Here is a 16,142-nt window from a genome sequence, read left to right as displayed (position 1 = left end):
TGACGAAGCCAACGGACCCGCTCGGGCCGGAGCGAGCTGGGTTTTTCCACACACACACCCCCCCCTCCCCGTCACCTCCAAGCTCCCAATCCTCAAATACAACCCAGGGCAGGGAATATGTAATGAGTATTTTAATTAATTATCATTCTTATTCCTTGATAATAGGTAGGAGGAACGCCGGCATCGCATTCCATGGCGTCGCGGAGAAGAGGCGGGGGACGGAGGGGGGAAAAATTTCCACCGTCTCCGGCGCAAGACCTAAATTTAGCCTGTTTTACGCGAGGGCTGGCAGGCGGCCGGGAGCCCTAACGAGGCTTTAAAAAGCTCGTCAAGTCGCCCCCCCTTCTGAAATAACCGCTTCGCCTTGGCCGGGAGGAGAACGAGGAAAGGGGGCTTCGCTCTTCCTCCCCAGCGGGAGCTGGGGGGGGGTTAGAGGTTGTTGGAATTGGGGTTGGGGGGGGACGTGGTGGATGAACGTGAGATCCTCATCTGCTTTCCGATCGGAGCGCAGCGTTCACCGCTCGGCGTCGCCCGCCGGCACCATGGAGCTTTTCGGGAGCTTCGTTCGGCCCCGCGGCGAGACGTTGGGGTTCTCAGGTGAGGTTGGAGGAGATGGGGAGGGGTCATCCCATTTTTAGGGCTGGGTGAGGTAGCAAAGAGGGGGATCAGAGATGCCTCTTCCCCCTTCACCAGCACATCCTCGTCCTGGGGGGCTTCGGTAAGAGTCGGAGCTGTGGGAGAGGCGTTTGGGGGGGGATCCCCACCGAAATGCAGCCATGACCCCAAGAGGCGTTTTGGGGGGACCCCCATCAAACCATGGCTGTGACCCCCCCCCCCCCTCTGGCAGCTCGTCCCGGTAACACCGGCACGGTGAAGACCTTGGGTAACACCTATCAGTTCACAGTGGACGTCAGCGACTTCGCCCCCGAGGACATCATCGTCACCACCTCCAACAACCAGATCGAGGTGCACGCCGAGAAGGTGGGTGCTCCCTCCCTTCCCCGCTCACCCCCAAAGTGGGGGAGACCCCCAAACCCTCAGCCAGGGGACCCCTCAACTCCCACCCACATCCCGCCCATCCCCTCGGGGAGATAAATGCTCACCTCACACAAGGCGTGACCACCAGCCTCACCCAAGGGCAAGGAATGAGCCTCCCTGTCCTGCCCGCACCCCAAAATCACCCTTTTTCACCTCTTTTTTTCTTGTTCCCAGCTTGCCGCGGACGGCACTGTCATGAACACCTTCACCCACAAATGCCAACTGCCCGAAGACGTGGACCCCACGTCGGTGTCGTCCTCGCTGGGGGACGATGGCACGTTGACCATCCGGGCGCAGCGACAGCCCGCCAAGCACACCGACCACGTCCAGCAAACCTTCCGGACTGAGATCAAGATCTGAGAGGTCGGGGCGGGGGGGTCCCTTATCACACACACACACCCCCCCACCCGCAGCCTCACTAATTATTTGGGTAATTTGGGAAGGAGGTAGGATGTGGGGTAGGGAATGGGGACGCTCCCTCTGCAGGGTCAGACCGGTGCCAAGGGACCGGTGCAGTGAGACGCATCCTGTCGCCCACTGGAGAAATTCCTGAGGGGAGTCCTGGCTCCGGCGGTTTGAGAGGGAAGATCTGGCATGCCAAGAGCCCCGCCGGGAGCCAGGAGCGAGGTTCCCTTCCCTGACCCTCCGCCGGAGCTTGTCTCTGTATATACAGCTTGTGATAAATTATTGCGAACGTCTGCCTGCTGCCTCCTCTGTTTTTTTTTTTAATGTTTTCTTGATGCTTTTCCCCCAAAACAGCTGTGGGTTCAGCCCTGAGGGGTGTCTCGGTAAGGGGTACCGTGAGTGATTCCTCCTTCCTAACAAAAACACCGCTCCGGCTCCCCTCCGGTGCCCGTGGCCCCGTTTATTTCCAGCCCGAGGTGACTCATTTCTTCCTCACCGTTCTATTTCTGAGCAGTTCCCTCAGCTGTTCGGCTGCCGGCCCACCTGGAAGGTCACCAACTCCTCCTCGTCCTCCTCTCGCCCACCCACACCCATCACCCTGAGCAACGGTGTGAGCTGGGATGATGGTCCCAGCCTGGGTGTCAAACCCAGGGATTTCTTTTTGGGGGGTCCAAATGCTCCCCAAAATCCCCCCGCGAGGGCTCGGCTCCATCTCCCTGTGTGTACAAACAACACTGAGGTGCCCGTTCGAGGCGAGCGGCTGTTTATAGCTGCCACACACCGCCCAGCTCGTATTGCTGCTCCAGCTCTGAGGTCAACTCGTCCCCGCTTGTCCCCTAACGACTCGTGACTTGCATTAACACACACCTGCAGCGTCGGGGACGCACACAAACACAGGTGGCTTCTTCCATCATCTCCTCGGGTGGTTTGTCTATCGGCATTGCTGGTCACTTGAGGAACTTCCTACCACAAGATGCCACGAGGAAAAATGTTTAAAAGTTACTAAAAAAGCTCGTAATGGCTATAAAAACCCACACACAGCTGAGGAAATTGGAGCCATGGAGGCAGGGAGCAGCGGTGATGCCCTGTTGTTGATCCTCCGTGATGGGATGTGTCTGCTTTGCCCTGAAATGCCACCCCTGGGTGCCCAGGGCACCCCGGCACCCACCCATGGTCACCGATTGCCATCTAGTGGTGACAGGCTGGCGGGTGGCCCTCACCCATGAAGATCCAGCAAAAGGAGGAAGAAAGAATAAAAACCCCCCTTTTTCTCCCCAAAACCAGCTGGTTTTGCACGGGCGAGACTTCTGAGCCAGGGAGTGGGAGAAGGGACAGCTTAAGAGCCCCGGTGCTGAACACCAACATCGCCCCACTATGGGCTCATTTTGGGCGGGCAGGCCGGGAAATTGTTTTAGGGGAAAAATGGGTTGATAGGAATAGGAATAGTATGTTTTTGGGGCTGTCTGCTCTCCAGCTGGCTGCCTGCACCTGCCCAAACTCTCTGGGACCTTGCAATACAGGCCAGTGAACGGCTGCCTTAGAGCCACGCAGGGCTCCTCATGCCACGCAGCCCTGCGCACCCGCCTGAGGGGGTTTGCCAGCACACAGGGCCCACCTCAGGCAACACCTACAGCTTTTGGCCCCTGCTGACCCCCTGGGATCAAAACGCCGGGCCTGTGCTGGTGCAGACACCCAGCCGCCATCATGGCAGCTGCCCAATGCCTCAGCCTGCTGGCACAACTGGGGTGTGGGCAACTTTGGGGGGGGAACCAAAGAGCTCAGGGGCACGCAGCATGGCGGAGCAGGGCCCTTTGCCCCTCACGGGCCCACGGGGCGGCCCCGGAGCCAAGCGGCCCCCGGCAGCCGAACCTCCCCTCCGCCCTCCACCCTCGCACTGTCATGGCGGCGCCCCTGAGGAGAGGGGAGAGGGCGGGAAACACTCTCCTGTATCACGTGACCAGCCTCACCGTCCCCACTGCGCGTGCGTAGCCCCCGCCCCTCCCCGAGCAGCGCATGCGCGACAGCGCCGCCGCCGGTGGGCGGAGGAGGGCGACGCCGCTTCCGCCCGGCTCCAAGATGGCGCCGCCCTTTGTCTGGTCGCTGTCAGGGTGAGCGCTGCGGGCGGCGATGTGAGGGCCCCGCCGGGCCCGGCATGGCAGGTAGCGGCGGGGGGGGACCGGGGGGGCCAGCGGGGAGCCCGGGGAAGGGCTGGGAGGAGGCTAGAGGGCCTGAGGTGGGGCTTGGGGGGGCTGTGAGGGGGAGGAGGCTGCGGCCCAGCTCGCTGCCTGGAGGGGGTCCTCCCTAAAAGGAGCCGTTTTGGGGGACACCCCGGTGTGCGACCCCCGGGTTTTTTTGAGGGGAGGCTGCGGGGGGGTCCCTCCCATCCCTATAACACCCCGTGGGGGGCTGTGGCAGCCTTCTGCCCCCGGCTTTGTGCCCCCCTACCCTGTGTGATCCCCCCCCCACACCTCAGGCTGCTGCCGGGCTCTGTGCTGAGGCCCAGGGCAGCTGTCGTGAGGGGAACGGGGGGCTGCTGGCGGCTGCTGAGGTCCCCAGCCTACCCTGTGTCTGCTGTGGGCGATGTGTGTCCCCCCACCCTAGAGCTGTGGGGTGATTCGGGGTGAGCTCAGCAGCGAAGCTTTGCCCTCGCCACGCGTGGGGCAGCCGCCGTCCCCTGGGGACACAGTAGAACATCTGCGGGGGACGCAGCCCTGACAGCCAACGCTGCGTGAGACAAGTCCCCTGACGCCGCACGAGGTGTCTGCCTGCGCGTCAAGGACGTCGCCAGCAGAAGAGTGGAGAAAACTTCAAAGCATCGTGCAGAAACTCAAGAAAAAGTGTTTTTCTTATCTTCTGGCATCTTTTTTTGGCGTGATGACAGCCTGTACTGTACTATTTCTGCATCAGAAGCTTCTGCTGAAGTTTCAGCAATCAGGCAGCGTCGCAAAGGCAGGTTTTTTTGCCAGAAGATGAAGGTTTCGTAGTTCCATCATCCGAAACGGGTGGTTTTCACAGCAGAGCTTGAGCTCCGGCCGTGTCTCGGCGGCCCCGCTGGCTCCCTGCCTGCTGCAGCCCAGGGCTCTGGTTACCCGTGGGCAGCCCTGCCTGTGCTCCCGCTGCGCCAGGACCCGCACGAGCATATCCATGGGCCCGAAAACTAAATAACCGAGGGGTCTGCGGGCTGTCTGTTCGCTGGGGTGGTCCAGAGTATCTCTGCTCGCCTCTCTCCTCGTGTCTTTCTCCTTTTAGTTCCTTTTCACCACATTTTTTTTCTCCCTGTCATCACTTGTGAGTATTTTTTTTCCTCCTTACAGCTGAATGCTGGCTCGCCTTCCTGTTTTGCTGCCGACCACAAACTCCAGAGCCCTTCTCTATTTCATTCACTTCTCTGTACTGTGTCCAGGGACCTTTTCTTTTAATTTTTAACCTGGAAACAGTTGTTAAGAAGCTGTGGATCATCTCAAGAAGCAGCTCAGTTTAAACTCCTCCTCATTCAGTGATCAGTAAGAGGGCTAAAACATGCCTTAACCTTCAGATACGTGGATATGGGCTGGCACTAAAACTCCCTTAGCACAATAATTTGTGTTTATAACACCCCTGTACCTTGATCAGCTCTTAACTTTGTTTTTTTTTTAACTGAAAACTTTGCAGAATCAGTTACTGGAAATGAGGACAGACTGTTCTTCGCAGAGACCGAAAGGATTAGGGCTGCTTTGTTCCCCGAGCTGACACACAAGAAGGGAGATGACGGTAGGCATTGAAAGGCGACGTTTAAACCATTATTTTTTTCCAGTTTATCGAGGCTTTGGGGTTTTTTTAACAGGCAGACGCTCGGGTGGCAGGTACGGGGAGAGGTTAATGTCGTTAATTAGCGAGAGAGCTTAACGGTGCTCATGTGGGAAGACTGTAGCTGCTGTATTTATCTCTGTGAGTGCGTGGGTGTTCTCATAACGAAGCTTTTCTGTGATTAGTTGGGTAATGAGACACTTGACAGACATGTCGGGGAGAGGTCGGGAGGGGAAAACGTGCCTCCAATGAGGGGAAATCGGGGAGGTGCGTGGTCCTGGGTTGGTGACATCGGACCTTGGCGCCATCGACACGTGAGGTTTGGGTTTTAAAACGGAGCTTTTCGTCCCGTTTCTCCCAGGATGGCCACGTAGAGACTGACTTTAGCACCGGGAAGGGGGAGAACTCTGAAGGAGAGCCGCAACCGTCTCGCCCGCAGCCTCAGTCCTCCGGATATCTCCGCTCCTCGCGGCGCAGCGGTGAGGTCGGGCACCGATCCTGGCTTATCTTTGGTTTTCAGGCGAGGAGCTCTGACACCTCAGACCTTAAACAGCCGACAGCGATGGGTTTGCGCTAACGGGAGCTGATCTATTTAGCGGTGTGGTGCACCAGCAACGCCTGCTTTGGCATTTGCCCTCCCTGGATCCATCCCTGGATCAATCCCCCCTTTGGTGCACCCCGTTTGGTTGGGGATGGAGGTGGATCTTGGCCCTGGAGCCACAAACTGGCCCTACCCGAGCGGCGGCAGGGAACCAGGGTGGTTTGGGTGCGCCATGGGTTTTTTAATCCAGATATTTGGGATTTTTAAGGCTTGGAGTCAGAGATTTGAGTGTGCACAGGTGATCTCGGCTGCTGGGGGACATTGGGCACTGGGTGATGCGCAGCTCGTCCCAACCTCTGCCCGTCTGTGCTCGCCCGCTCCGAGGAAACCGCAAAAACGACGCAGTTTTTCAGGAGGAGTTGAGTTTTTTGGGATTTTACTTCCCTTGCAAAGCTCGGGTGGGAAGCTGAGGCGAGTCCAGTCAGGGAGCGATAAAAATCATCATTCAGATGCAAAGTGCCTCCTACAAATTACCAAAAATAGCCTTTTAGTGCATCAGCCCGTCATGATTTCTCAGGTCCTGCTGCGCAGAGCGGAAGGGAAGGAAATCCTTCCCTTTTTCTCCAGAGCTTCCTTTGCAAACGCTGCAGGGTCATACGTAGGCGGGGGTTTAGACAGAGCTTGTTATGAATATCAATTTTTCTGTCTCTCCAGGGATATGTTTTGGGGCAAGCTGTGGGTGTTTGGTTAAAAAATACCCTGTGTTTTGGAGAGTGGGGGAAAGTCATGGCGGTGGGTTAATTACAAAGGCAAACAGCGTCTTTTGGGATTAAAACTTTCTCTTTCCGTGTGTGAGCCGATGCTGTCGGAGGTGCCTGGGCTTCTCGTCCCCGCCAGGAATGATTTTGGCAGCTGAATCGATCCTTGGGTGGCAGATTTCTCAGCAAGCACGCTGCTAGCACCCGCTGCAGACAGGAGGAGGCTCCCTCTGCCCGCCGTGCTCGCCTGCTGCGGGCTCTGGATGGGAGGAGGGGACGTGCTGGAGGCTGCGTGGAAGTGACCTGGTTTTGTGGATCCAAACGTGTCGCCTTACCCTGACCTGAGACTCCTCATGGTGTTTTTAAGAGCTGCTAAAGTGGAAAAGCAGCTGCTATGGGCTGGAAACCTTCAGAGAGATGCTGAGTGTCGGCTTGGCATCAAAACCAAGACTACTTTCCCTGGCCATAGCCTCGTGTCTTCCAGCAATCAGAGCTTTGGGGCCTTCCTGGCCTGGCAGCTTGAACAAATAACTCTGGATAGACCCCTTGCTCATCCTCCTCCCTTGCTCATCCATGCCGTGATCCCTTCAGCTGGCGGAGGAACCGCTTTTGCAAAGCCAAGCTGAGTGAAAACCCTGCTGCATCCCACAGAAAACCAAGGCCGTGGCAGCAGATCGAGCTCGTGGTGCCCTTCAACCTTTGAGGACCTGCTTGAAAAATGGCCTTTCACTGTGTTTCCAGGAGTTTGCAGCATTCCTCAGCCCAGGTTATGCTTCGAGCAGGGAGAACTCCCTCCAAACATACAATAAAAATAATAAAAATTCTTTGGTATCATCATGTGAGCACATAAAACGAGCAGGAGCTTGAAGATTCCGATGAACCCTTTCCACCCTGTGCCCTGGACGGGAGTGGTGGCACCCACGCACTCACTGAAGGGATGGTGGCACTCGTGTTTGCAGAGGCAACGGGGTTCCTGCTCGCAGCTTGGGCCGGCTGAGGAGCAATAAACATTGTTAGGATGGCAAAAAAATTATATTGATTGTTTAATCAACTCTTTATCCAGCTCCTCACAGGTGTTGCAGGTCTTAGAGAAGAGGTTTTGGGGTTGTGGTTGGTGGGGGAGGCAGGTGCCCATAGCAAGAAGCTGAAATTAGACTTTTTGGGTGGCATTTTGTAACTAACAGGGCAGTCGGGTTGGGGTTGACCCATGACTTTATGATCTGTCCTGTTTCGTGGCCCTTTCTAACGTGGCGTTGGGGTTTTGGCACCCACCTCACGCCCTCCATCCTGGGGTTTGGTTTTTTTTTCTCTCCCCACAGCCATGGATTTCCCCCAGCACAGCCAACAAGTCCTGGAACAGCTCAACCAGCAGCGGCAGCTGGGTTTGTTGTGCGACTGCACCTTCGTGGTGGACGGCATCGACTTCAAGGCCCACAAAGCTGTGCTGGCGGCGTGCAGCGAGTATTTCAGGATGCTCTTCGTCGACCAGAAGGACGTGGTGCACCTCGACATCAGCAACGCGGCAGGTAGGCAGAGATACCCCTCAGAGCTCCTTAAACGAAGCTGTTTGGTGCCCAGGGTTTGAGGGAGGCTCTTCAGCCTGTTGTTTCCTGCACTTTGGGCTTTTAAGGATTGCACAGCCCCGAGGGGAGAGCTCACCTGTGGTTGCGTCGCCTCCCTTGCAGGCCTGGGTCAGGTGTTGGAGTTCATGTACACGGCTAAGCTCAGCCTAAACCCTGACAACGTGGAAGACGTGCTGGCCGTGGCGGGTTTCCTCCAGATGCAGGAGATCGTCAGCGCTTGCAACGCTCTCAAGTCCCTCGCCGTGCCGGCAGAAAGCCCCGCTGAGGGCCAGCGGGCCCCCGCCGACACCGGTACGTAGCCTCCACGCTTCCCTTCGTCCAGGGAGACTGGGAATTGCCCCGCGAAGCGGCCACGCTCCAAACTCACCTCCTGGGTACATCTCCTGGTGTGCCAGGGTGTCAGGGTGGGGTTTGATCCCCTTGTGAGGCACCAGCAGCTGAAGAACTGATGCTTCCTTGAGTCTTTGTGGGATTGGGGAATCTTCTAGCAGCCGTCGTGGTGCCCCGGCGCAGGCAGCGAAAGCCAGAGCACTTTACCTCATCCCTTGCAGGGGCCAGCAAGGCGACTGTCGAGGACAAGAGGCCGACTGCAGAAGCACTGGGTGATCTTAACAAACCAAAACCAGTTCCTCCTGACCCAGACGGGAAGGAACAGATGCCTGTGGCTGCAGCAGCACAGCCTGAGGCACAGATGGAGCAGCTGGAGGGCCAGGAAGGTGAGCCACCAGCGGGTGACACCCCAAATCCTGCTGTCACCCCCCTCCAACACACCCTGTCCTGCTGCTGGGCTGTGCTGCGTGGAGCCTGATGTCTCCTCGAGGGCGCCTGAGACGCTCTGTTGCTTGCAGGGACAGACGCTGCCGTCCAAGAGGGGCCCACCGCCGAACTTCCCGGGCACCCGCAGCCGGCGGAGAGCGTGGTCGGCCCCGAAGCGAAGGGCAGCGTCTCTCCGGGTGCCGAAACAGAAGGTGTGTTCATGAGCGAGGGCGGTGGCGGGGACTGAGGTGAAGCTGGGCGAGGGTTGAGCCCTTGTTTTCCGTGCAGTTTGGTTTGGCAGCGTGAGTTTTGCTGGGCAAACGCTGTCTCCTGCGAGCCGCAGAGCCCACAGGAGCAGTTTTCCATGGGGCAGAGCTAGGAGAGGGTGGGAAATGCTCTTCTGTACACGCAGGCCTTTGGGTTTTAGGGCTGATCACCTGCAAATCCAAACTGACTCCGGGCAGAGGTTTTGGAGTGCCAGGCTTTCCCTGAGGTCTAATCCCCATCGCTTTAAACCTGGCCTTAGAGTTAGGAAATACAGGTGGGTTTTGCATCTGCTCCTGATCTCCAGCGTCCCCGTTTTCTACCTGCCTGCAGAGATGGACCTGGAAAGGAAGGAGGAAGAGGGAGAGATGAAGGCGGAGGAGGAAGAGGAGGCTAAAATCCCTGAGGAAGAGCAGCCTCGGTTAGAAAATGGAGACAACGCCGAAGATAACGAGTCGGGGAGCACCGACTCCGGGCAGGAAAACTCGGGCGAGACCCGTCTGCTGCGCTCGGGTACCTACAGCGACAGGACCGAGTCGAAGGCCTACGGCTCCGTCACGCACAAGTGCGAGGTGAGGCCGGCCGCGGCCCCGGGCGGGCTCCCCGGTCCCTCGGGAACACCGTGTGTCACCGGCCTGTCTCTCTCCGTCCCCAGGACTGCGGGAAGGAGTTCACCCACACGGGTAACTTCAAGCGGCACATCCGTATCCACACGGGCGAGAAACCCTTCTCCTGCAGGGAGTGTAGCAAAGCCTTCTCCGACCCGGCTGCGTGTAAAGCCCACGAGAAGACGCACAGGTACGGCAGCGCCGGGGACGGAGAGGTGCCACCTGGCCCAGCTGGGTGGAGAAAGGCTTGTGACAATGCTGAGGGGGGGTGTAAGGGTTGGAGCAAGAGGGTGGTGCGGCAGCTGACGCCGCTCTGCCTCTCACACCAGTGGGGGGGGGTCGGTGCTGCAGGTTTGGGGACTCACAGACTCACAGAGTGGTTAAGGGTTGGAAGGGGCCTCTGGAGATCATCCAGCCCAACCCCCTGCCAAAGCAGGGTCACCCACAGCACGTTGCACAGGGTCGTGTCCAGGCGGGTTTGAATATCTCCAGAGAAGGAGACTCCCCACCCTGGGCAGCCTGTGCCCAGGCTCTGGCACCCTCACAGTGAAGAAGTTTTTCCTCATATTCAGAGGGAACTTCCCACGGTTCAGTTTGTGCCCGTTGCCCCTTGTTCTGTCGCTGGGCACCACTGAGAAGAGTCTGGCCTCCAGCCCTCTGACCATCTCCGTACCCTCCGCTGGACTCTCTCCAGTAGTTCCTTGTCTTTCTTGAACTGGGGGGCCCAGAACTGCACACAGTTACTCCAGGTGTGGCCTCACCAGGGCCGTGTAGAGGGGCAGGAGAACCTCCCTCAACCTGCTGCCCACACTCTTCCTCACACACCCCAGGACACCATTGGCCTTCCTGGCCCCAAGGGCACATTGCTGGCTCATGGGGAACTTGGTGTCCACCAGAACTCCCAGGTCCTCTGCAGAGCTGCTCTCAGTAGATCAGCCCCTGTACCGGTGTGTGGGGTTATTCCTCCGAGGTGCAGGACTCTACACTCCAGCAGCTCGTTGGGACACCACCCACAAAAAGATGCCAACAGCACCAAAAAAGTGTGATTTTAGTACAAAAAATCAAACCCTTGTGAAATCCATCAGCGTGGTGGGGTAGTCCGGGAGGAGATTCGTCTTTCTGCCCCCGTCCCTCCCTTTTGTATTGCTTCAAGACATCCTGCGGGGTCTGGATGGGTCTAGCTGGGGTGGTGGAGCTCGGATCGGGGTGGTGGAGCTCGGGTCGGGGTGGTGAGAGCTCGGCACGGATGGAGACGTCTCCTCCGCTGTCCCCAACCTGCAGCAGAGCTGGAGGGGTCGGGATGAGCTTGATGGAGTCTCTCCATCCCCTCAAAGTGTGATGTTTGTCCCCACTGCTGCGTTGTCTCCTGATCCTCAGCTCTGGGGGAGAAATTTATGCCCTCCTGCGTGGTCCCCACTCTGTAAACAGCCATGGAGGGAGCTGCTGGGATGCTGGGCAGGACGGAGGGAGGGTGACAGGGTGACAAGGTGACAGGGCCCCACCTGCTCCGCAGCCCGCTGAAGCCCTACGGCTGCGAGGAGTGCGGGAAGAGCTACCGCCTCATCAGCCTGCTGAACCTGCACAAGAAACGGCACACGGGGGAGGCCAAATACCGCTGCGACGACTGCGGCAAGCTCTTCACCACCTCCGGCAACCTCAAACGGCACCAGCTGGTCCACAGCGGCGAGAAACCCTACCAGTGCGACTACTGCGGGCGCTCCTTCTCCGACCCCACCTCCAAAATGCGGCACCTGGAGACCCACGACACCGACAAGGAGCACAAATGTCCCCACTGCGACAAGAAATTCAACCAGGTGAGTTGGGTGAGGGGGAGAATGGGCCCCACGGTGGTTCGGGTCCCTCCGGAGGGAGGTGGGGGTGAGGTGGGGGGTGCTCTCTGCGTCCCTCTCTCTGTCCCCAGGTGGGGAACTTGAAGGCTCACTTGAAGATCCACATCGCGGACGGGCCCCTGAAGTGTCGGGAGTGTGGCAAACAGTTCACCACCTCAGGTAGCCTGGGGGTGGTGGGTGGTGAGGGCCGAGCGATGGAGGGTTGGCTGGTTCAGGGGGGCACCGGGGGCTCTGTGGGGGGATCTGAGCCGCAGGAAGGATTTCACCCTGCCCACGGGAGGGTTTAAACCTCTCGTGAGGCATAAATTTCTCCTTCTGCGGGGCCGTGCTGGTGTCCCCCATGGGACTGCACCCAGGGGTGCTTCTGGAAGGAGCCCTCGATCCAGCTCTTGGGGATGGAGACGTCTCCTCCGCTGTCCCCAAACCGCAGCAGAGCCGGAGGGGTTGGGATGAGCTTGATGGAGTCTCCATCCCCTCAAAAATGGGATGTTTGTCCCTACTGCCGTGTTGTCTCCTGATCCGCAGCTCTGGGGAAGAAATTTATGCCCTCCTGCATGGTCCCTGCTCTGTAAATAGAATCACAGAATCAACCAGGCTGGAAGGGACCTCTGGGATCATCGAGTCCAACCGTTGCCCTGACACCACCATGGCAACTAGACCAGGGCACTAAGTGCCATGTCCAGTCTTTTCTTAAACCCCTCCAGAGATGGTGACTCCACCACCTCCCTGGGCAGCCCCTTCCAGTGTCTAATGACCCTTGCTGAGAAGAAATGCTTCCTAATGTCCAACCTGACCCTCCCCTGGCGAAATAGCCATGGAGGGAGCTGCTGGGACGCTGGGAAGGACCGAGGGAGGGTGACAGCCTCCCTGTGTCCCCCGGGCTGAGCCTCTTCTGCTCTCAGGGAACCTGAAACGGCACCTCCGCATCCACAGCGGGGAGAAACCTTACGTCTGCGTCCACTGCCAGCGCCAGTTCGCCGACCCCGGCGCTCTGCAACGCCACGTCCGCATCCACACTGGTAGGAACGCAGCTCTGGGAGCCTCCTGCACCCCCATCCTTGGCTTGTTGACCTTCACACGTGTTTTTTTTATTCCCTTGTTGTTTCTCCCAGGAGAAAAGCCGTGCCAGTGCTTGATCTGCGGGAAGGCCTTCACCCAAGCAAGCTCCCTCATCGCCCACGTGCGCCAGCACACGGGGGAGAAGCCTTACGTCTGCGAGCGCTGCGGCAAGAGGTGAGGCTTCACCGTGTGAATTTTGGGGTGGGGGCACCTCCACCCACCCTCCACGGCCGGGGGCCGGAACGGCCCCCGGCCGTGGAGGGTGGGTGGAGGTGCCAGGGTGTCTTCTCCAGGGCCAAGGTGACCACTGTGTCCCCTCCCCAGGTTCGTCCAGTCGAGTCAACTGGCCAACCACATCCGTCACCACGATAACATCCGACCCCACAAATGCACCGTGTGTAACAAAGCCTTCGTCAACGTGGGCGACCTCTCCAAACACATCATCATCCACACCGGTGGGTACCACGAGGGCTCCCCAAAATCTTTGTCCCACCTCAAAATCTTCAGCCACCCTCAAATTTCTTGTCCCCAGGGGAGAAGCCGTTTCTGTGTGACAAGTGTGGCCGGGGTTTCAACCGGGTGGACAACCTGCGCTCCCACGTGAGGACGGTGCACCAAGGGAAGGCGGGCATCAAAATCCTCGAGCCGGAGGAAGGCGACGAGGTCAACATCGTCACGGTGGCTTCTGATGACATGGTGACGCTGGCCACCGAGGCGCTGGCTGCCACCGCTGTCACGCAGCTCACGGGTGAGCTGGGGGAGGCCCAGAGGTGTCCTAAAAGTGAGGTTTATCCATGGGGTGCAGCTTGGGGGTCCCAGAGCCACCCCAAAAGTGAGGTTTATCCATGGGGTGCAGCTTGGGGGTCCCAAAGCCATCCCAAAAGGGAGCATGGAGGCTTATCCATGGGGTGCCATTTACATGCAGCTCAGGGGGTGCAGCTTGGGGATCCCAGGAGCCACCCCAAAAGTGAGGTTTATCTATGGGAGGTGCAACTTGGGCATCCAAGAGCTGTCCCAAAAGGGAGGGTGGAGGCTTATCTATGGCGTGCCATCGCCAGGCAGCTCATGGGTGAGCTTGGGGGTCCCAGCAGCCATCCCAAAAGCGAGGTTTATCCATGGGGTGCAGCTTGGGGATCCCAGGAGCCATCCTAAAAGGGAAGCTCATCCTTCAGGTGTAGTTGGGGGGTCCCAGAGCTGTCCCAAAAGTGAGAGTTGTCCACAAGGTGCAGCTTGGGGGTCCCAGGAGCCACCCCAAAAGTGAGGTTTATCCAGGGGGGTTCAGCTTGGGGGGTCCCAAAGCCATCCCAAAAGGGAGCGTGGAGGCTTATCTATGGGGTGCCATTAACATGCAGCTCATGGGGTGCAGCTTGGGGGTCCTAGGAGCAACCCCAAAAGATGTTTATCCATGGGGGGGGTGCAACTTGGACGTCCAGAAGCCATCCTAAAAGTGAGGCTTATCCATGGGGTGGAGTTTAGGGGTCCCAGGAGCCATCTCAAAAGGGAGGTTTATCCATGGGGTGCAGCTTGGGGGTCCCAGAGCTGTCCCAAAAGGGAGGGTGGAGGCTTATCTATGGGGTGCTGTCGCCACGCAGCTCATGGGTGCAGCTTGGGGGTCCCAGAGCCATCCCAGAGGACCTCGGGAGGCTCATCCCTGGGGTGCAGCGCCCTTTGCCATGCCCTGAGGCTGGAGCCCCCTCCTCAACCCCCTGAGGGGCCAAAGCCCAGCTGGGTGCCCCCCCTCGCCATCGCCTCCCCTCGTGTCCCCCCGCAGTGGTCCCCGTGGCGGCGGCGGTGACGGCGGACGAAACCGAAGCACTTAAAGCCGAGATCACCAAAGCGGTGAAGCAGGTCCAGGAGGCAGGTGAGGAGGGGACAGCGGGGACGAGGAGGGGACAGCAGGGACGGGGGCTCTTCCCTCACCCCACACCATCCCCTCACCCCCTTCCTCCTTCTCCCTTCCAGACCCCAACACCCAAATCCTTTACGCTTGCGATTCCTGCGGCGACAAATTCCTGGACGCCACGAGCCTGGCGCAGCACGTCCGCATCCACACGGCCCAGGCCCTCGTCATGTTCCAGGCTGACACGGACTTTTACCAGCACTACGGCCCCGCCGCTGCCGCCTGGCAGACGGAGCAGGTCCTGCCCGCCGGAGAATTGCTCTTCCGCACCCGCGACGGACCCTCCGACCCCCCCCTCGCCCCCGCTGCCGCCACCGGGGAGGGTCAGGCCCCCGCCGAGTGACTCCCCCTGCGCCTTTATTTAAGACATGCTTGAAAATGGTGTATAAAAAAAAAAAAGGGTTATTTCTGGAAGGAGATGGAATAAATTGGGATATTTTCTAATTCCTTCTCCCTCAAGATGATGTTTTGGGGAGGGGGGGAGGAGGGGAGCCCCCAGACCCGCAGCCCCTCGACGGGACTGAGCTGGAGGGATGGGGAGTACCGAAATACTCGTTTAATTGATAATGAGGGAGTGAAACTGGGGATAATGGAGATGATAAAGGTAAAAAAAGGAGGTTTGGGGTTTGCCAGCGGGGGTTTGGGGGGTCAAGAGAGGGGAGACCCTCACCCTGCTCCCCCTGTGGGGAGGGTGGGGGGGATGGAGGGGGGAAAAAAGGGACAAAAAGGTGCTGCTGGTGCCCCAGCATCAAGGCAGGGGGAGGTGGGGGCTTGGCCAGGGACACCCCACAGGGGAGCCGCAGGGCCCGCTGCCACTGAGGGGGACTGGGGGGTCCCGGGGACAGGGGACGTGCACCTGTCCGTGTGTCTGTCCCCAGCCCTCGTCCCTGTCAGTGCTGGGGCTGAGCAGCACCCCCCGCCCAAGAGGGGGGGGTCATGGGGACACCCACCCGGGGGGGACCCACCCAGAGCTGAGGGACCCTGTGGGGCTCTGTGGGGGGAAGGGGCCGGGTCTGGGCTCCTCGGGGGGGTCCCTGGGGCAGGACAAGGGGCACAACCCCCCTCCCCAACCCCACCGGGGGGGTCCTGGGGACCCTGAGGTCAGGATCAGGCCTGGAGCCCCCACCCAGTGCCCTGGGCGGGGGGAACGGACACAGGGATGGACAGACAGGGCACAGACAGACGGACACGTGGACAATGTGTGTGGGGGGGGTAAAGGGGCTGATCCTGCCCACGAGTGGGTGGGCGTCTGTCTGTCCTGGCATACAAGTGTCCGTCTGTCCGGGTGGGTGTGCAACGGTCAGTGTGTCCAGCTGGACGTGTCCTTGTCCATGTGTCTGGCTGGATCTGCCTCTGTCTGTCTGGCTGGCTGGATGTCCAGCTCTGCCCCATCCACGTTCCAGCTGGACACGCACCCGTCCGTGTGTCTGTCTGCGTGTCCGACCATCCATCCTACTGTCCGTGTGTCCGGCTGGACGTACGACTGCAGCGTTGCCTCCCCCAGAGCTTTGGGTGGGGGAAAGGGGACAGGGACGGACAGAGGGACAGGTGCACGTCCAGCTGGACAAACAGATGGAGGCACGGACGGTCAGGC

General features: G+C 59.2%; 2 protein-coding genes across 3 annotated transcripts; both read left to right on the top strand.

Moving 5' to 3' along the window:
* The first annotated feature begins 352 nt into the window (after positions 1-352).
* HSPB7 (heat shock protein family B (small) member 7) lies at positions 353-1,736 on the top strand. Its single transcript, XM_068414739.1, has 3 exons — positions 353-597; positions 848-981; positions 1,213-1,736. Exons 1-3 carry the CDS (start codon positions 471-473, stop codon positions 1,396-1,398), a joined length of 447 nt encoding a protein of 148 aa, XP_068270840.1. The 5' UTR covers positions 353-470; the 3' UTR covers positions 1,399-1,736.
* A 1,736-nt stretch (positions 1,737-3,472) lies between these two features.
* Positions 3,473-14,992, top strand: ZBTB17 (zinc finger and BTB domain containing 17). 2 transcript variants are annotated; one of them, XM_068414557.1, is made up of 17 exons: positions 3,473-3,602; positions 5,095-5,193; positions 5,591-5,708; positions 7,848-8,054; positions 8,214-8,402; positions 8,663-8,827; positions 8,960-9,079; positions 9,465-9,703; positions 9,787-9,929; positions 11,253-11,553; positions 11,661-11,748; positions 12,492-12,608; positions 12,702-12,822; positions 12,973-13,103; positions 13,181-13,396; positions 14,420-14,509; positions 14,611-14,992. In XM_068414557.1, the coding sequence occupies exons 2-17, from the start codon at positions 5,188-5,190 to the stop codon at positions 14,889-14,891; spliced, it is 2,532 nt and encodes an 843-aa protein (XP_068270658.1). In that variant the 5' UTR covers positions 3,473-3,602; positions 5,095-5,187; the 3' UTR covers positions 14,892-14,992. The 2 variants fall into 2 exon arrangements, with proteins under 2 accessions (XP_068270658.1, XP_068270659.1); XM_068414558.1 differs by lacking the exons at positions 3,473-3,602; positions 5,095-5,193 and having other exon boundaries at positions 5,622-5,713.
* Positions 14,993-16,142: the final 1,150 nt, after the last annotated feature.

Source organism: Nyctibius grandis, chromosome 17 (assembly GCF_013368605.1).
Source record: "Nyctibius grandis isolate bNycGra1 chromosome 17, bNycGra1.pri, whole genome shotgun sequence".
NCBI lineage: Eukaryota > Metazoa > Chordata > Aves > Nyctibiiformes > Nyctibiidae > Nyctibius > Nyctibius grandis.
Note: the sequence above shows the minus strand (reverse complement) of the source record. Positions and strands in the feature narration are given on the sequence as shown.